The 20422-nt window shown below is 33.2% G+C and overlaps 2 protein-coding genes across 2 annotated transcripts; one reads left to right on the top strand and one right to left on the bottom strand.

The window, feature by feature from the left end:
• Nucleotides 1-222: 222 nt before the first annotated feature.
• On the bottom strand, nt 223-4509 carry LOC110682290 (B3 domain-containing protein Os01g0234100-like). The gene is made up of 8 exons (XM_021858596.1): nt 4374-4509; nt 4197-4256; nt 3907-4023; nt 3588-3794; nt 2522-2737; nt 2222-2323; nt 1891-2094; nt 223-1390 (listed from the first exon to the last, which is right to left on the bottom strand). Exons 3-8 carry the CDS (start codon nt 3949-3951, stop codon nt 470-472), a joined length of 1695 nt encoding a protein of 564 aa, XP_021714288.1. The 5' UTR covers nt 3952-4023; nt 4197-4256; nt 4374-4509; the 3' UTR covers nt 223-469.
• A 3571-nt stretch (nt 4510-8080) lies between these two features.
• LOC110682289 (uncharacterized membrane protein At3g27390-like) lies at nt 8081-12916 on the top strand. The gene is made up of 9 exons (XM_021858595.1): nt 8081-8487; nt 8669-8777; nt 8894-9089; nt 9188-9321; nt 9533-9821; nt 9934-10040; nt 10180-10339; nt 10906-11354; nt 12507-12916. Exons 1-9 carry the CDS (start codon nt 8382-8384, stop codon nt 12661-12663), a joined length of 1707 nt encoding a protein of 568 aa, XP_021714287.1. The 5' UTR covers nt 8081-8381; the 3' UTR covers nt 12664-12916.
• The last annotated feature ends 7506 nt before the right edge of the window (nt 12917-20422 follow it).

Raw genomic sequence — 20422 nt, 5'->3', positions numbered from 1 at the left:
AACTAACGCTTTGTTTGGATAGCAAAGAAGGAAAGAAAAGAAGGGGAGGGAAAATGGAGGAAGGGAAGGGAAAAGAAAGGGAGGGGGAGGTGAGCTCCATTTTCCCTCCAAATCTCTCCAATTTTGGAGAGATTATGGTTATTATAGAGAAAGGGGAAATGGATCCCTCCCTCTCCTTCCCCCAAATCTTTTACCCAAACAAGAGATTTTGTCCCCCTCCATTTCTCTTCTCTTCTTTTCCTTCCATTTCTTCCTATCCAAACAAAGTGTAAAGGAAGCAGACCATAACAATGTCTGAATTTTAGAGACTTTACATTACTCAAATATGATAAAATTTGGTACTGTATAGTGCATATCTAGTTATTTACCAAGAAAACAGAGCTAGTAAATTACTACTGTATTACATAACCTTTTTACAAACATAATATGTATTCTCTTCAATTATGTGCATTCAGTAATCAGTATGTGCTCACTTAATAGGACAGTTCAACCATGATGCACTAACTTCTTCCTGAAATTTCAGTTCATGAGCCTTAGCCTTTAACTTTAATGTCTCAATGTGAGCATCATATTGAGAAAAAAACTCACCTAATTCCGCAATCAAATCTTGGAGGTTACTTATCTCGACTTTAACATCCTCAAGCCAGGAGTTTCCTTCTCTATGTTTATCCTCGAAAGGGTTGGGCTTTAATGCTTGTAACTTAGCAAGTATAAGTTCCAGTTTCCTTACTTCACCTTTTGCACGTCCACGTTCATGACATGCTACTTCATATTGAATTCTGTCTGCTGCGCCTTCTGAACTGACAGCAAGGTTCTTAAGGTGGTGTAGACGAGCACGGAGGAAGCTGACATTCATTCCTAGAACTTCAAAGGTCTTTAAGGCCTTGTCCATTGATTCATACTTTTGGAGGAAGGTGGAGAGCTTGCAAGTACTCAATATATTGGCTAAGTTGACAGTGTCAAATATGATATTTCTAATGGCCCTAACTATGATCTGATTATATACGCCTGTATTGATTCCTCTGAATAAATCAGCATGAAGAAATGCATTCTGACTGCAGCATAGTTGGTAATATTCCTGAATGGCGTAGTGAGGCAGCTCATGGTTTTGAATCAACTCGTGTATGGCAGCTTTGAACTCTTCAAAGCTTTTGATGTTACTGAAAAGTATCCTATCATTAAGTAACATGGAGCCTTCAGCATTTCTGGAATTGAGTCTCGCGCTCTTGCAACTGTAGTTTCCTGCTATTTGATTTTCTTTCCGTCTTCTATACACAATTAGGTGCTTGCTATCTTCTTTAGATGAAACACTTCGCTCTGCATGACTGAGTAATTCAAGGATATGAACAGGCAGACGGACTTCATTAGCATTCTTTCTTATGATGTATACCTACAAAAGAGTTTAGTTGAGTGTTAAATAGTTTAAGGTCACACTTGACTGTTACAATCATAATTGGAATCTAGAACATAATTATAACAAGAAGATAGCTAGATCATGTATCCACGGCAAACAGATAAAATCATGTGATTTTCAGCTGCTATGAAATATCTGTAGGTGTGACACTCTCTCGAATTAAGTTAATAACCAACAACTCATGTCAGAATATGCAACTTTATGCATATTTAAGTGCATAATTATCACTGATAACTCTATATCTACTTACTATTAGGCAGTAGTACCAGTTTTTACCAAGTGAATACCTTTGTTGGTAGGTCTTAAAACCTGATTTTTACAGAACATTTTCAAGGATATTGTTAGCAAAGGACATGCTTCCCAAGGTTGAAATTCCCGCAGTTGGTGTTGAAGACTGATTTCAGTAATATGAGCAAGACAAATAAGAAATGCAAACATCACAAACTATGGTGTATAATGAAGTAATGAACAACTACCTTGAATTTGGTAGCTTCATAAGTGGAAAACAATAGCATCCCTGCTTCCAATTTCATATGCATGGCAAACTTTCTCCAGCCACCACTGAGTATAGAATGTTGCGCCAGATACTTAATTTCATATTGCACTCCAATTTCTGTCTCGAGTGTCATTATAGCATCTTCCAGTGGTAAAAGAGCCCTACAAAATGTCGTAGGAAGTGGCTGTGACACCATCAAAAGAACCAAGTAAGAAGCACCTAAAAATGAAACTATACTCCATATAAATAATAGCTTGTCACATTTATTTATAAAGAGGCTTATAACATGGTTTGAACTTTGAAATACTAACCAAAGAACTACCAGAAGTGTATGATTTCACCAACCATTTCACAGTAACCGGATGTCCAACAATCAGCTTTGATACTTGAACTAAACGGGATTTCCTTAATACCTGTTCAAGTTACAAAAGTTCATGAGATCAAGATGTTTACAGTGTACATATCACTTCTTAGATTACAGCCAAAGGATATCAAATAATGACAACAGATAATAATTTCAACAATTAGCAAATTTTCATCAGCAAAAAATTGTTGGCTATATTAAGGTACTACTTAAAGAGTTAAAGGGTTCAATAAATACTCATACCCACCTGAGATACACGTGTATCATTTCCCCGTATCTTGTCAGCCTTGAACTCTCTTTGCTTCCCCTGCAAATATTCTTGTACTTCCCCTCTCCTATAGATGAATAGCTGACTGCGATCTGCTTTACTAGAAACACTTCGCTTTACACGACTGACGACTAAATTAAAGACATGTACAGGTAGATTGACTTCATCTGAAGAATTTGCCCTTATGATGTATACCTGTAGAAGGATAGAGTTTAAGATATACGCTATGTTAGAACAATTTTAACTGAGTCTAATGAGACAACTAGACAAAAAGCTAGCTACTGTAAGGTAAAGAAGGTATTCAAAAGTGTCACACGCGTATACAAGAGTCATGTATACTATTAGGAAAGAATTCTAGAAGATAACAGAGAATATTCACATACTACGAATGGAATAATCTCCTACTATCATATTAATGTTTTATCATTATTATACATAGCAAAAGAGAGATAGTTGTGTCCTCAAGCTGTTATCTAGGCGGTAAATGAAGTCATAATCCATAACTCTTGAAATCTCCTATAACACTCTTTACTTACAGTTGCTATTGTTACAGAACATCAGTGATTTCAATATTTAATACGTACATTTTTCCAACTTTTTTCATTAATTTACAACCTCATCTTGTAAACCTCCATACACAAGTTTTCGTTTATGATGAAAGATGTCATCACTTTCCTCATAAAAGTGATTTGGGAATAATGTCATCTACTCTCATCATAAAAGTGTTGAATAATAATTTCCAAATCACTAAATACATTACCATAATGTCCATAATTACATTCACCTATGTGAAGATCTAGAACACGGTATCAAGAATATTGATTGACCAATTTAAGGAAGGCCTAGGAGCAACAAACTTACAAAGCTTAACAACAAAACAAATCACGGCTCATAAGTTACTTGGCCTCAATCTGTACAGCTATTGCTGATCTAAATTTCATGTCAATTAATCCAGAAATGAACCATTATTAAGATGAACTAGCTTCAATGTACAGGACAAACAAGGAATGAAAATTACAGATAACAGAATTTTACCAACTACTACCTTGAATTTGGTAACTTCAACCAAGTGTAAAACAACAGCATCTCCTTCTTCCAATTTCATACTCACTGAAAACCTTCTCCACCCACCACTTAACCTACAAGATCGTGATAGAAACTTGACTTCATATCGTTCTCCGGTCTCTGCCTCGAGTACCATAGTAGTATCTACCACCGGTAAATGCGCCTTACAAAAGGACTTAGAAAGTAGCTATGACACCATCAATATTAGGAACCAAGTCAAAAATTAAAACACCTCCAATAACAACAACAACAACACATACTTTGTGTGAAAAAGCCTAAAACAAGTTTGAGATACTAACCAAACAGCAACCCTTAGAAACATTCCAATTCTTCAACCATAGCATGATAACCGGATGTTTAACAATCTTCTTTGATTGAATTCTTTTATTTTCAACCAAATGACATCTCCTTAATACCTGTTCAAGCTACTAACTTTGGTAAGATCAGGGGTTACTATAATAATCTAAATCGTTTTATCAAACAAATGTCTTATTCAGCAAGAATTCCAAACAAAGAACATACAATTTGACAATATTACTATTATAAGGTCTACAATTTTGCAAAATTTCGTCATTTTGAAATAACCCACCTGAGATAATCGAATATATTTCCTTCTAATCTTATTAGCCCGCGATTTTTTTTTGTTTCCCTGCGAAAAAATCAACAACCCAGTAGTATAAACCAGTAAATTACTTGATAAAGTTTGAATTTTGGGTAGTACATTGTTCATATAAAAATAGATGAATTAATTCATAGACACACTTACATAATTCTTGTGGAAACCTTCAAAAGTTATATTCTTTATTTTGCCCTGCACGTAAAAAGCACCCACATTTAACAATCAACGACTTAAAATGCTAACTAATTAATGGGCATATTAATAAGAACAAGAAGAAGAACGAACTGGGTTTCTCATGGCAGAATTTGAAAAAATTTCAGGTGATAAAATTGTGATTTTTTTGGATGTGAAGTCCGAGTTTGATTCTTTGTACGGACACAATTCCCACTTTTGCAGACTGCGGTGTGGGGTGTATAGACTGTATACTACTCTCCGTAGTATGTCAAATCAATATCGTAATAACATAAATAAGCAATGTCAACGAGGTGATGGACTAGGTACTACGAGTAGATGATAGTTACATTTGGTGATTATACGTGATTTTTAAAGAATAATGGAATACATTGCAATATTAGATGTTACATGTATCTAGTATTGAAACATTAGATCAATGTTGAAAAATGAAAATTTGTTTTTGGATAACGTGTATATTTTGGTAAATAGAAATAGTTGCATTGAAAATTTGGAAGTATGTACCTATTATGGAGTAAAAAACTTTTAATCATAAAAAGTGATACATTTGTTAAATACAAGCTTGTGTCGCACTCATCACCAAGAGAGAGTGTCATTCAAGTTGTCAGTTTCACAAACTAAAGAAGATTCTACTTGACCCGATAACCCGACCCGAATGACATGACCCTGACCCAAAAACATCGACCCGAAATTGACCCGACCCGGCCTATACCCGGCCCGAAAATGGAGTTGACTCGATCATGAACCGACACCCGAACTGACCCGACCCGGAGTGTTTGACCCGAACAAACCCGATACCCGAAATTGACCCGAACACACCCGATTCCTGAAATATCCCGAACTAAAATTACTTTATAATTGAACTAAAAATGTCTTGTGCAAAAAATAACTCAAATTGTTCATCTTCAACCATAGCCAAGCTCATAAACCGAATTGATAATTCTTATTATAACAATAATAAAATATAAAATTATTGATTTGAGGTTGCTTCACAAATAAAACAACCTGGATATGACTTGACTTGATTTTGACCTGACCCAAATATGACCCGAACATCCTTGACCCAGAAATGACCCGATCCAAACTCGACCCGATACTTGACCCGAATCATATTCGAAATGACCCGAACCGTACCCAACCCGAATGTTAACTGACCCAAAATGACCCAATCCAAAACTGACTCGACCCATACCCGACACGAACAACCCATTTGCAAGGTCTATCTACTTTGTTTTCGTTAGGGTAAAATGGCGTACTCCATAAGTACTACCTCCGTTACATATTATTTGCAACGATTTGACATAAAATAGAGAGGAAAAATGTCTAATCGTTGCAAATAATATGTAACGGAGGTAGTATATAAAATTGAGGATTCCCAATTCCAAATGGGAATACTCTCCAAACCTAGAAGTCAAAGTCAAAAGTATTGCTTATGAATTTATGATGACTTTCTTCTGATTAAAAAAAAAAAAAATGTAGAAAAATAAAAACAATAAAAACAACAGAATAAAAATTGATTTTGACTTTTCCTTATTGGTGTTAAAAATACAACAATAATACAAAATTAGGAGGCGGTAATGGGGTTGCAGCTTCCATTCAGAGAAGAAAGATATTTGTTCTTGATCTTTATTTTGGCATTTATCTGTTCTGTTTTAAGTAATCTGATCAAGGAATTTGCTTCAAATTTGAAATTTTGTTTTCTGGGCGCTTTAGTCCAATTGTTGCTATCACATTGATCATAGGAAAAGTTGCAGTAATTTTGGGCCTGTTTTTTTCTGTACGTGTTGCTTACTTGCGTCAGTTGCTTGGACATTTTTACACCATTATTAAGTAATGTCAAATTTTTCAAAATTTTATCATTACGGAGTATATAATAAGCTAGTCAAATTAGTGAGTACAAATTATTTAGTCAAATAAGCTCAGTTACAATTAATGTAGCCTTCTTGTCCTCATTTCACTTGCCCTTGAAGTTGGTTGAAGATGATACGACTAATAATTACTCGTATTAATTATTTTTTCAAATGATGATGATATGAACATTTAGACTACGACTAGGTAAAAAGAATTATAATGGTAAAGTCGTAAACTTATACTCCGTAAGTAGTTTTGATTTTCATCCACTAGGTTGAGTTTATTTTGGAAACTATATAATTCTTTAATTCTATATGACAAAAAAAAATTGTTTATAGAATTTTGGTCTAATGGATATTTTTTACAAGAAAAAGACATTAGGTAGTGGACTGTGATTGTCATGGAGATAATAATGACAAATGAGGCTCTTCTAACAAAATGACACCATAAATTATGGTCAATAGACATTATCATATTTATAACGGAGTGACGAAGTGTATTTAAGAGCCTATTCACTTCAGCTTAATTCAGTTATGTTCAGCTCCAATCAATTCAATTCAATTCAATTCAGCTCAATTCAGTTTATGTGAACATGTCTTGTCTAAGAAACACATGTTTAAGGTTTATTGTCACAAATAATCACTACTAGTAAAAATGGTTGCATGATTGAACATTACCAAATTGAATATTGTTAAAAACCAAATTAAATTGTGTCCATTAATGATGGGGGTGAGAAGTATATAGAGTATAAACTCAAATATAATTTCATGACCTAAAAAATTTAAACGATGATTATCTCTCATAGTTTCTATCGTTAAGCATTAAAAAAAATTTATGGTTAAAATTTTTATAGACAATATAGAGTATAAACTCAAATATAATTTTATGACCTAAAAAATTTAAACGATGATTATCTCTCAAAGTTTCTATCGTTAAGCATTAAAAAAAAATTATGGTTAAAATTTTTATAGACAATATAGAGTATAAACTCAAATATAATTTCATGACCTAAAAAATTTAAACGATGATTATCTCTCAAAGTTTCTATCGTTAAGCATTAAAAAAAAATTATGGTTAAAATTTTTATAGACAATATAGAGTATAAACTCAAATATAATTTCATGACCTAAAAAATTTAAACGATGATTATCTCTCAAAGTTTCTATCGTTAAGCATTAAAAAAAATTTATGGTTAAAATTTTTATAGACAATGGTCTATGCCTACAAATATGTGTTATACTCTATCACGCCACCTCACATGAGAGCCCATAGGGTTAGAAGTGTGGATGCAGCCCGAGCCTACCTCATACCCTGTGTTTAATATTCCACTTGAAAATAAGGGGTGAATGAGATTTGAACTCGTGACTTTTGTGTCACGTGGGCTCTAATACCATTTTAATAGACCAATTCAACCAAAAGTTTAAGCAGATGCTTAAGGCTCGCAAACGTATTTTATACTCTATCAAGGATAATCTGTAAATGAAATAAAATGAAATGAAATAAAATGGATGTTTGTTTTAGAAAAACTCAGGAATTCCAAATGTACTTTGCTACAGAATTTATGCATTCATTAAAGAAAATACGGACTGAAAAATAAAAAGAGTCAAGTCAAAGTAATTTAGCGTTGGACTTTTTCAGTTTTTCCTGTTGAATAATTCCATCTGAACCCTTCTCTAGAAGAAACTACAACAGCATTAGCAGCAAATTAAATCATTTTCATGTGATTGCAACCAAAAAAAACAGGTACCCTATATATTTCTATTACTCGTTAATTATCATAGCGACTCATCAATTTCGTGTATTATTTATCTACCAAATCTTTTAGGATATAATATTCTTATACGAGTACTATTTTACTCCAAATTTATTAGCAGATTTATTTGACTAATATATTTAATTGCCAATTTGAGTCTATTTTGTGTTCTAATTTTGTATATCTGTTATTCTTGGATGTCACGTCTAACATCGTCGTCTTCTTCTTTCTCAAGTTTTAGTATTCAACAATTTTTGTCTTCTTAAATTCCCATTTTTTCTGGGTTCATATATTTCTATTTTCTGGGCAACTTTGTATTTTTAGATGTTTTTAATCTAATTTTTTTACAGTAAGTGAGTATGCAAAATACAAGTATGTCAAACAACAATAACGTGGGAGGTCTTTTGAAGATCATATATGTGGTTTTTGCATTCTGTGCTGCCCTTTTTCTAGGCGCTCTTAAAGGTTTTTAATTTCATCTTTTTTCTGGTATATTTTTTCATTTTTTGACTTAAAATTCTAAAATTGATCTGGGTTTTTTAGTCTTTAAACTTTTATTTATAAAAATGCTAATTTGAGTAAGTTGATCAAGAAATTATAAATATAAAATATCCAGTTGATTAATTTTTTTATGTTTTGTATGTAGGTTTGCTGGTGGGTCCAATTGCTGGACTGATATTGATTGTAGGAAATGTTGCAGTAATTCTGGGTTTATTCCCTGTACATGTTGCTTGGACATTTTACACCATTGTAAAGTGAGTAATTATTTGCACTGCCTTAATTACTGTATTAATTTGTGTTAATTGGGTTAAAGAGGCATAATTTGATTAGTGTTTCTGGTGTTTGTTTTGTGTAAATTGCTTGATTACAGCACGAACAGATTCGATGTACCGCTTAAGGTTGCAATTTTGTTGGGTTTACCAGCTCTAGCTGCTATTTGGTTGGCTTTGAGTATCGCAGGAAGTGTAATTGTGGGGGTGGGATATGGATTTTTCACTCCTTGGGTTTCAGCTTTTGAGGCCTTCAGACAAGAGACTGAATCTAATAAATTTCTGCATTGCATTGTGGTAAATATTCTGAAACTGGCCTGTTGTGTGATATGGGTTTGAGTCAATTTTACTGCCTTTCTGAGTTGATCATGTAACTGTCTTTTGTCAAAAATTAGGATGGAACATGGGATACTATCAAAGGAAGCTGTACTGTTGTCCGTGATTTTGCTGATATTTGCATTCATTCATATCCAGTTTACTTGAAGGAGGTTCGTGAATCGACAAGCTCGGATGAGCTTCAGACTCTTAGGTGGGTGATGATCATTGATCAGAATCTAATCTGATTCGCATTATAATATTCTAAACATGAAACTTTTTTGAAATTTGTATTTAAGCCTTGTTCTCTTTTGCCTTATTTGATTTTTAGCCCATACAAGTCATGGATTGTGCACCATAATATGAATAACTTGTCTTTGTTTTGGCTAAATTGTTGTTGCTAATGTAAACTGGTTATTTTGCAGGTTTATTCATGTACCGGCAATCATTGTTGTTGGTTTGATGGGTCTAATCATTGATGTTCCCTCTTACACTGCTATCGCCATAATAAAGAGTCCTTTAATGTTGCTTAAGGGATGGCAGCGCCTAACACATGACCTTATTAGTCGTCAGGGGCCTTTCCTTGAAACAGCTTGTATCCCTGTTGCTGGTTTGACAATTCTCTTGTGGCCCTTGTTTGTTATTGGAAGCATTGTTTTGGCCATCTTCTCAAGTGTTTTTGTGGGATTGTATGGTTCAATTGTTGTATATCAGGTATTTCAAAGTTTTTGGTCTTATTAAATGCATTTCAACTTTTTCTACTTTGGCCCTGAGTTATACTGAGTACAAAATAACCTTCAATCTTGGTATGACACTATGACTATAGGAAAGATCTTTCCGGAGAGGCCTTGCTTATGTAGTTGCAATGGTTGCTGAATTTGATGAGTACACTAATGATTGGCTTTACCTGAGAGAAGGAACTATACTACCAAAGTAATTGCTCTGCCAATCATCTGTGATTTGCTAATTGGCTTTACTATATGTCGATATGAGTCTTTAAATGTTACTATTCTTGCTGCCTGTGGTTTATATATCCGGATGTCTATTGATCATTCCAAATTTTGACAGCCAGGCCCCGATACAGAAAGAAGCAGGCTACAAACTCATCAGAACTTACTGTTCGTGGTGACCGGTTCAACTCAGCTTCCATGGAACCGCCTACAATGCTTATGCCTAGCTTGGGACCTTCTAGATCAGTCAGGGAAACAATACATGAAGTGAAGATGGTCCAAGTATACTTTTCTGGCTCTTAACTATTTTATCTCCTGTCTTTTTTCCAGTTAGTTGAAAATTTTGCTTTTTCTTATTTCAATTAGTGATGAGAAATTTAGAACTAAGCTTCTATCATTGGCATTAAGAAATATTTTGCTAAATGTTTCTCTGCCTTGCTACAACTTTGTTGGTTCATATTCTGTTTGTGCATTGGAGCTTTAAAATGTGGATTACAAATTTGCTCAGACTTGATGCATTATTCGATCTAAGAAATCCATTAAAAAATATTAGTAGTGCCAGAGCAATTTATGCAGGCTCTGTAAATTCCAACTGGCTATGAACTTTTTTTTACTGGCAACTACTGTAACAACATGAACAGTAAAGTTGGTTATGTCTGCCTATCTGCATGCTTGAAGTGTTTGAGGCTTTTGCTTGTGAAGTTTCTTATGTCACTACAAGTAGAGTAGATAGATGAAATTTTGCAGTCTGAAAAATTTTAACCATCTATTCTGATGTTTTGCACCAACTTAATTTAAATTCTTGAAATTCTGTTTTCTTATTACTTGTATAAACTTTGTTTTTTCAGGTGTGGGGAAACATGATGCGTACATGTGAAATAAAAGGCAGAGAGCTTCTTGATGCTAATGTTTTAACCCGGACTGATCTCTATGAATGGCTAAAGGCAAAGAACAGCCATGAAGCACCCATTGTTGGAGTTGGTCTTCCTAGTTATTCAGCTTTGGATACTCTCTTGCGTTCCATCAAGGCCGGGGCAGATGGTATACTGCTGCTTGATGAAGTGATAGTGAACCAAGAGAATAGACCTCATGATAGACTATTAGATTGGTTTTTCAACCCTCTAATGGTGTTAAAGGAGCAGATCAAGACTTTGAAATTGGGTGATGGTGAAATGCAATATCTGGAGAGAGTGCTTCTTTTCGGAAGCCATCCCCAGAGGATGGAGGCCTGGGAAAACGGCTGTGTGATTCCTCAAGACCCCCTCAGAGCTGCTCAAATCCAAGGCATTAGTAGAAGGTATTGCTACACATTTTGTCGTTCTTACTATTATATAGTGATGTAGCCAAACTTATTGCCATAAGAATACCGTTCCAGAATACAGATTACTTCCCTAGTGATTGCTTAGTTATTCCATCCTTTCATCCATCCACAAAGGACCTCTGAATCTCTGATCTCGTGATATAAGTTTTTTTTTTTTTTTAAAAAAAAAAAAAAAATCTGCAGTAACATGTGTGTAGTTGTATATTTGAATATACCTTGGAAGATTAAGTTGGTGCCTGAATCTAGAGATCCTCAGTGTACTTTACTTTGCACTAAGTTACCCATGCTCAGGTAACTCAGTTGGACATGAGTACGAATCCAAGTATCTGACTTGATTCCTTGAAAAAAATAACCCATATTTTTTGTTCATGTTGTTGTGTCAGGGTTCATACCTATGTCAGTGTTAATTGTTAAGGATCCGACCCATGAGTACTTGAGGTGAAATATAGAGTCCGAGGAAGTGAGGAACATAAAATCCACATATTTGGGACTGAATTGTGGTCAAGTTGCTGCTTCTTTGACCTGTAATTATTGGCCATTAATTTGAACTGGTCAAACTGCATTGATTTGAACAACAGATTTGAACTCACATTATTAAGACTGCAATCCTTGTTAGATTACCCGACTCTTAAGCTGAAGCTGTCAAGTCCTTTAGAACTTGTTTTCTTTGACAGCTGAATTTAACTGTCGTGCACTTCCCATGAATTTCTTGTTTGAGCATCTCTTATAGTGAACTATTCAATACTTTCTGTTTAATTACGAAAAAAAAAAGATTGCATCTCTTCAACTAGATTGTGATGGTGAATTATGTGTTTGTTTTGATCCCTCTCTTGTGAATTGCTATAGAAGCTATGATCTTTTCACCTGAAAAGCTCTTATCTTAATTAACTCATTAGTCCAATCATTAAAATTTTGGCCCTTATTTGAAGATAACTTTCCTTATTTGAATTTACTTTATTTGCACTACTTATCTGCAACTCTTTGCCCAAAAGATATTTATTTTTAATTTAGTTTAAGGTGATAAAGAATTTTGCCACATTATCTTTGCATTTATGCTAGTTTCATGTTTAAGGAGTATGGCATGAAACTAATTCCAGTTAATAACAATATGATGTCACACTGTGGCAGGATGGCTGGAATGGCGAGAAGCATGTCAAAGCTTCCCACATACAGGAGGAAATACCGCCAACTTGTCAAAGATTTACTTGCTTATCAATCAGAAAAGGAAGGCGTCTCAATCAAGTATGAGTCTGTAAGATCCATTGCTTCAGTGGAACTCGTGTAAAATTCACTGTTAGTTTTCACAATTGTATATAATGCAATCTGCAAATAGATAGGCATTCTTTGTTATGCTTTGGTGGTTGATAGTTCTTGTACACACACCTCTCCAGAGTACATATATCTCAGACATTCTTGCCCATGGCATAGTTAGATGTTTATAATGTATGAACTGGTTGCTTGAGAATATTACAAAACTTCCTCTTTTGGGATGTTATTGAAAAGTAAACTCAATTTATGGTTCCTGTCCTTTGTAACCATATTAAATGCTTGGTTAATTACGTGTTTTAGACTATATCATATGCACCAGTATACGGGTATATATACCAAAATTTGTGTACTTGTAATGCTACTTTTAGGATCATCATACAAAGTGCTCCCGAATACATGTAACAATCTATTCCTCGAAGAACGGATACTTTTGGCTAGATATTGCTACATCATGTGGTGGATTAAATGCTTCAGGAGTTAGCTTGGGCATTGTACAAATTGTTGTACATCATACCATTAATTTTTGTCTGCCTTAAATTGCTATTCATATGTGGTTTATTTATACAGAGTACTTAAAAGTTTTGAAGTAAGGAAATTTCCTTTCTTACCCCCGACACCAAAATTGCGGACCTCACCCCCATCTATTAATCACCCAACAACTACAAAAATTGTACTACTATAAAGTTAAGGAAAGAGATAGTTTGTGTATCATTCTTGTCAAGCTTCTTGATGGATTTTTGTTTTACTAATTTCAAAAACAAATTTTACATCAGTAATTAGGACCACGGATAAATTAAACGGTAAAAAAATAATTAATTTTAGAAAGGGAATTAATTAAGAATGAAAAACAAGGTGTTACTATCATAGTTGATAAACACTTTTTGTCATAATTTAGTAAAGATACAGTCATAATTTAGTAAAGATACAAAACTTAGTTCTCATCAAAAGATGCCAAGTGAAGCACGCAAGTAAATAATACCTGTGATGAAAATTGCTGCTCCTCATTCAATTAATTGTTTTGTTTGTATGGACCATATAATTATTATGTTATCAACAAATGGATTGTACAAGTATAATGCAACAAGTGAGCAGGGGGGGAAGCTTCATTCTGTCAACGAAGAAAATGCAACTCCAATCAGAATTTTTGGTTCAAAGAAAAAAAAATTAAAAGTGTATCCTTAAATTTTGTGAGGATGTCTATATTAACATGTACTGTGTCTGTCAAAAAAAAAATTATTGTGTACATGATTCGTATGATGAACTATATATCTACAAGGATTACCATTTGGGAAAAAAATAAGTGTACGTGAATGTAATGTGTATATAAAAAATTAGAAAATGGGATGCGGAGTAGATGGATAAAGTCTATGATGACTAGTTAGTTATTGGAGAGAAACCCGATCTATTGATAACATTTTTGTTTGTAGGATCGAGTTAAAACCTAGCTAAAACATGTGTATTACGGAATAATAAGGGTCTATTCTGATTTACTGAACTGAGCAGAACTGAATTGATTGGAGCTGAACTAAAATGAATTGTTTATAAGTGAAGGAAATTAAAAGCTGAACTGAATTGAACTAAAGTGAAATTAAGCTGAAGAGAACAGACCTTTAAACGATGTAAAAAAAATGAATGTAAAACATAGGAGCAGAACAGAAGGTGGTCAGTGGTGCAGGCTTATGATATTCAGATGAAGGAATGAAAGATGTCATCTTTGGCTGAAATTAAGCAACTCTACTCTACTCCACTTGAGAAATGCTGCAAGCCTGACAGTGTTGTACTACTTGCGCTTGATCCAAGATTCAAGACACTGGGATACTAACTGCTTCCTTAGTCCTAGTCAATTTGAGGTGGTTAAAATCACGAATGCATGCACGATTGTTCACCAGTACTAAACAGGGTAAATTGTACTCTCGCGCCATCACTCTTTAATAAGTGTTCATGAACACTCATTAGAAAATCATGTAAAAGATATGACTTTATCGCATATAATTCTAAATAAATAATGGACCGAAAGTATTATTACTTTAATTATCGAAACTCCCTTTATTCACCCACGAATTAACCAGATATAAAAAAAAATTATTTTTAATGTATACGTGAGATATAAAATAAATTAAATAGGAAATTAACCCAAAAACTAAATAAAAATAAAAGGGTAAACAGAGTAAAAAAAAAAAAAAAAGGGTTTTGGGATCTCCTGGATTCGTTCGTTCCTAAGTTGTCACCTTGGAAGCAGCTTCCAGTACACTGACAAAGGTCCAGTACAGTAGCAAGTACGTACTACGGAGTATATAATATTAATATACATCCAACACATAAGTTATATACGAAGTAACATAATTTTGGACTGGTGGGAAAAAAATATTACAGAAAGTACTGTAATAAAATAAAAGCCATTGCATTGCATGGTCCATGGATTTTAATCATATGATGTTTATAACTTCCAAAGCATAACGTTGGCAAAGCACCTAGAGAATGACAAAATATAATGATGCTTCTCTAAATTTATTACCGAGTACATATGCATGTTTTAATTGTTTTACTGTGCGATGAAATTCACATTTGGATTTTACTATTTGCCAAGCACATTATGGTGATATTATTGAGATAACTTTTATGTGTCATAAACATTAATGTGAAGAAATCATTATAAAGTCACATAAAAACATATTCCCTTTTATTGTATCAGGTACTAGTGAAAACATGAACCCATCAACGGATCTTGGCCAAAAATGTTAGAGGGGCCGGTATTTGAATCTCTTTTACCTCTAGCTTAAAACTAATCACTATGTCCTAATATTTTAAAAGTGAAATTAGTTCTTTAAGTTTATAAACTAATTAATCTATCGGGGACAGACCCCAAATGGCCCCGGTGAAAGGTCCCCCTCTGCATGAACCTATGATAGCTACGAGTATAAGTTCATAGTAGGATAGAATTTACTAGTGTATTTTGTATAGTAAAACATACCATTATTTGATACAATAATAGGCTCACTATGCATTCATCCATGTTGATGGACCCCGAAGCTAGCTTAGGCTTGGTTGGTATATAAGGTCATTTATAATTATATGTGTTGGATTTATAGAAGATGATCTTGGTTTGTCCACGTCGACAATTTTAGTATCTACGAGTAAGTAGTGAGCCAGTAAAATTAGAATGTGGGGCTACATTTTGGACAAGTTTTAATTTCCACTAAACAAAAAGAATGATAAATTTTATGTTTTTTTTTAATTTGGGGGTTTCAATTTTACATAATTTTTAGCCAAATTAATCAAACCCACCAAATCAGAAGATGCTATTGATTCAGTTTCAACGTCAAACCCCTAATTAATAACACCTTCCATCCTCTGACATTTTCCTTTCTAAGTACCAAGATAAGTATTTTTCATTTTGGATACCCTTAATTGCAAGGCATTACATATTTCTAGAGAATCAAACTATAAGATTCCACTCTTCCAAACATTCAGACACACATTATTTTAAACACATAAATATGTATACATGAAAAAAAGAATCTTATTGAGTGTCCAAAATTTTCATAATTTAATGTTTTTAGTTTCAAATGTGCATAGGATGTTTCTACAGTGGTCCATTTCAAATGGACTATCACTATACTTTAATCTCATTGGTTGATTTTATCTTTTTTTTTAAGCATGGTCAAACCTTAAATTAAGTATTTTCATTTTTTAATTCTTTTTTTATTTACCAAAATCTTTTTTAATTACCAAAATTTAATTACTTTATTTCCAAAAATCAATTTATAATTTTCGAAATTTATTTAATAAATTCAGTTTTTAATTAAATAAAAAAACAAGATTAAATAAAAAAAACAAAAATGAAAAAAAAATCATCAAAGTTCTTCGTAGTTCATCGACATTCTTCACCGTCTTTCAAATTTGTGCAACAATCGAAGAATTTCTCCACGGAATTAAGAATTACAGTCGTGCATCGATGAAGAAACCGTTAGAGAATATCTGCATTCGTGCGTGGATGGAGAAAACGAGATAAGATCTACAATCCCGATTCATAGCGGTGTTAATTGTAAAGAAATTGTACAATATAAATCAACGGATGCAAAAAACATTGAATTTATGTATTCGATCAAAAAACATTTGATTTATTTTGGTAATCTAAGTTATTCAAGAAACCCAGTTAAGAAACGCACTATCTTTTCTTCGAAACGTTGTTTGATCCAAAAAATTTCAAGATCGAATTACAAATCGTGTTTGTGTGTTAGGAATTCACCCACGTACAAATTGGACATTACCTATTATGGACATCTTACATATTAAATGGTTATGCCCTTACATTATGTTGGACATTACTATTTAATTTAAATTAATGTGCGACCAGTAGAAAATAACGTTACCAATACTTGTGTAAAATTTAAATTCAATCTCTTGTCAAAAAAAATAATAAAAAATAAAAAATTAAATTAAATAGCCTCAATATCTTTTAGGATATCTTTTAACATAAGAAATATTATTTAAAAACATTTCAATCACCAATGATAAAAAGGATAGTTTCCTAATTTCTTATCTTATTATTAATGTATAAAAGATTTTAAGATAGTATAATTTTCAAATTCGAAAAGATTATATTCTAATATTTTTAGAATATTTTAACGCTGCACATCTCCATCGCTGTACACGGAAAACTCTTTGCAAATTTTGCGGCTGCCGAATTTTGTGTTTGAACACCAACCATGGTTAAAAAGAAAGCAGATGTAAGTGTACTTAAATCAGATTTGTTTATATGTATTTGTACTGTAATTTAATTATTAAATTGTGTAATTTTTATTTGATTCAATCATATATATAGGGTTTATGTATTGAAATTATTCAAAAACAAATTAATTGCATAAATAATCTAGGGTTTATGTTCTCGATAAAGACTTGTAATTTACTGAATCATGTGTAACATCAACATCAAAATTTACTTGCTTTTTCCTTGTAGAAAGATAAGGAAATGATAAAAGACATTCACAGCAAAGTGTCAAACATGGAGGCATCATTGGCTGCACTACTTACCGAAATTGCTAGTATAAAAATTTTATCCAGTAGTACGTCCAAGGTTCCAAAATCAATTGGTACGACCAATCAAAATCAACAACTCGTAAATCGCTCTAAGTCTCCTTTCCTAAGCCCAAATGGTGAGTTGATTGTTAGTACACGTGTCTCAACCACTAAGCGAAAGCTAGATGTGGACAACACCCTAGATGTGGATAACACTCTAGAAGTGGTGGAAAACACTGACTATGAAAAAGAAGAACAAGTTAATTGCTTCGATATTGATTCATTCAACATTCGTAATATCCGTTTTAATGAGCCTCAATTTCCGCCGGGTCTTGAAACACTTAAGGACCTTATTGAGAAGGAGGAAACAGTGAAGGACACAAAAGCAAAAGAAAAGGCAAAAAGCCCTGACATCAAATTGAAAACTCCAAAGGCAAAATCAACAGCAAATACTAGTAATGACAAATCAAATGACATGCTTTCCTCAGATTCAAATTCAGAGAAGAGGCCGCATAGGAGGCCAAGGACTAGAGCAATAAATCAAGTAATCGATGATTCTGTGATTGTAGAAAAGGTAATGATTCATTCATATATTGGTCATTACATTACTATGTGGTAAACATTCATTAATTTTTTGGTCATTATATTTGATAAATTTGATAAAGGCTTCACCGTCTTCAAAGCCAGAAAAAGGAAATAAGGGCAAATCAAAAGCACAAGTGGAAAAGGTAATAGACATGAATAATTCCTTAAAATTTAATTAATTTGTCTACTGACTACTAAGTATTGCTAATTGTGTATTGTAGCAACATACACCTGTTCATGAAAAAACACCAACGTGCTCCATTGAGAAGGATAATCAAACTCTTGGAGAATTGGTAATCATATTTCCTTTATGTTTCTTAATTTAATATTCAACTCTATTTGATCCAAATAAGTGACATCGTACAAAGAATTACTTTCAGGCCCAGTTATCAAAATCAAAGAGGCAGAAGAAATGCATTACGAATGCATTTACCAGAGAGGTGATCTTGTATAAAATGATTTGTTTAAATAGCAATGACTAAACACAGTACTGGTTATTGCATAATTAATTTATTACTCTATTTTCCTATGCTTCATTGTTATCTAAATTACTACGCATAACACGCAGGGACCAACAAATAAGGTTAAAGTACAAAGTTGTGATGATAATGGTGATGTGAATCAGTTTCAATATCAGCATTCTTCTCCAACTCCCTTATTTCTTGAATATGTATCTCAATTAACATCCTTGGAGAAACATATATGTATCATGGTTCACAAGGAACGACATTCTGAAGAATTCTATTGTGCTAAAAATAAACCAATTATCAGGTTGACCATCGGTGAATCTTGGTCTTTGTATCCAGATAGACTATCTGCTCAGGTATGATATATCGTAATCTTCCAACCCTTCTTAGTTCAATGATCATAGACATGTTAACCTATATGTCATTTGTTTTGTAATTTTTTTTTTCCCTTCAAATGCAGCTGATAAATGTGTACTTATATGATTTGGTAATGGGATTAAATGACCCAACTAAGCTCATATTGCCAGCAATATTTCAGGTAATCACAATAGTTAGTATTACACATGTCAATTTATTATGATTTATAACAATATTTTAATTATACACTACACCCAGACTATAGTGATGAGATCAGATGAACGGTGCCCGCATATGATAAATCAATCTACTCTTAATTACTGGTACAAAGTGTTTGAACCCTTTGTACCGTTTGGAGATCTCGACAAGATTGAACAGGTTTGAGCCTTTTTTGTTTGGTACAATTTTGCATGTGTTTAATGGTATGTGCGACATTAAGTGATGTATGTTCATCAGATATTCATCCCAGTTACGGAATTACGTGCGCCAAATTGGTTCCTACTGGTATATCATGTCTTTGCTAAAATGGTGTACATCGTTGATCCGCAAGAGAATACTAATAGCCGAATGCTTCTTTCAATGGATATGGTAACTATCTGATTGTGTGTTGGCCTTATAAACACTTGTTGTTGTTGTTTGTTTATAATGGTTTTTGAAATTGTGAACATATGAAATATGCTAGCAATGCTACACGAAGAAACCCATTGGGTTGATTTTTCAAAGACTATACAGTTATTTCACATCAATTTGAAGATGTCCATACGCAACCACATGGGTACATCCATCTAACATCATAGCATTAACCTAAATATTCATCAGTTTAATCTATATTGCTAAGTTAAATTTATTTTCTACCTCTCTTCAGTCGTGATTGTGGAATGTATGTATTGAAGTACATCGAGTGTGGTGATATCAGGGCCATGAAGGACATTACATATACAGTATGTTTTGAAACTTTATTAATTGTGAAAGTTACACTATTGTAATAGCAATAAATTTAATTCTCTTTATTATTGTGCCATTGAACAGACAAGTGAAATGCGTGTTGAACGGTTAAAGTACTTGGAAAAGCTTCTTACCAGCGAGCATAATATCGATGACAACATCAAGAGGTTGTGCAGTGATTTTTCCGCTTGAGCGGGCTAACAATTTTTTTTTTTTGTTTACCAATTTCATATAATATTGGATGACAGCATTAGCTAATCTTTTTTTTTCAATGTATATATATAAATATGTAATGATTTATTTTCAATACGGACAATACCTAAAAATATTACACTTTTTTACAGTTTCCCTCTTGTTTTTAAACCACCTCTCCTTATATTGTCGCCTATCGTTTACCATATA

Source organism: Chenopodium quinoa, unplaced genomic scaffold (genome assembly GCF_001683475.1).
Source record: "Chenopodium quinoa cultivar QQ74 unplaced genomic scaffold, ASM168347v1, whole genome shotgun sequence".
NCBI classification, from domain to species: Eukaryota; Viridiplantae; Streptophyta; class Magnoliopsida; order Caryophyllales; family Amaranthaceae; genus Chenopodium; species Chenopodium quinoa.
The sequence above is the reverse complement of the archived record's forward strand: the minus strand, read 5'-3'. Positions and strand labels throughout refer to the sequence as shown.

Coding starts and splice junctions, on each gene's coding strand:
- LOC110682290 (XM_021858596.1), bottom strand. CDS start 3,951: ATGCTATGGTTGAAGAATTGGAATGTTTCTAAGGGTTGCTGTTTG. Junction 2,324..2,521: donor ATGATACACGTGTATCTCAG/GTGGGTATGAGT, acceptor TAACTTGAACAG/GTATTAAGGAAATCCCGTTT. Junction 2,095..2,221: donor ACACTTCTGGTAGTTCTTTG/GTTAGTATTTCA, acceptor ATGGTGTCACAG/CCACTTCCTACGACATTTTG.
- LOC110682289 (XM_021858595.1), top strand. CDS start 8,382: ATGCAAAATACAAGTATGTCAAACAACAATAACGTGGGAGGTCTTTTG. Junction 8,488..8,668: donor TTTTCTAGGCGCTCTTAAAG/GTTTTTAATTTC, acceptor TTTTGTATGTAG/GTTTGCTGGTGGGTCCAATT. Junction 9,322..9,532: donor GATGAGCTTCAGACTCTTAG/GTGGGTGATGAT, acceptor GTTATTTTGCAG/GTTTATTCATGTACCGGCAA.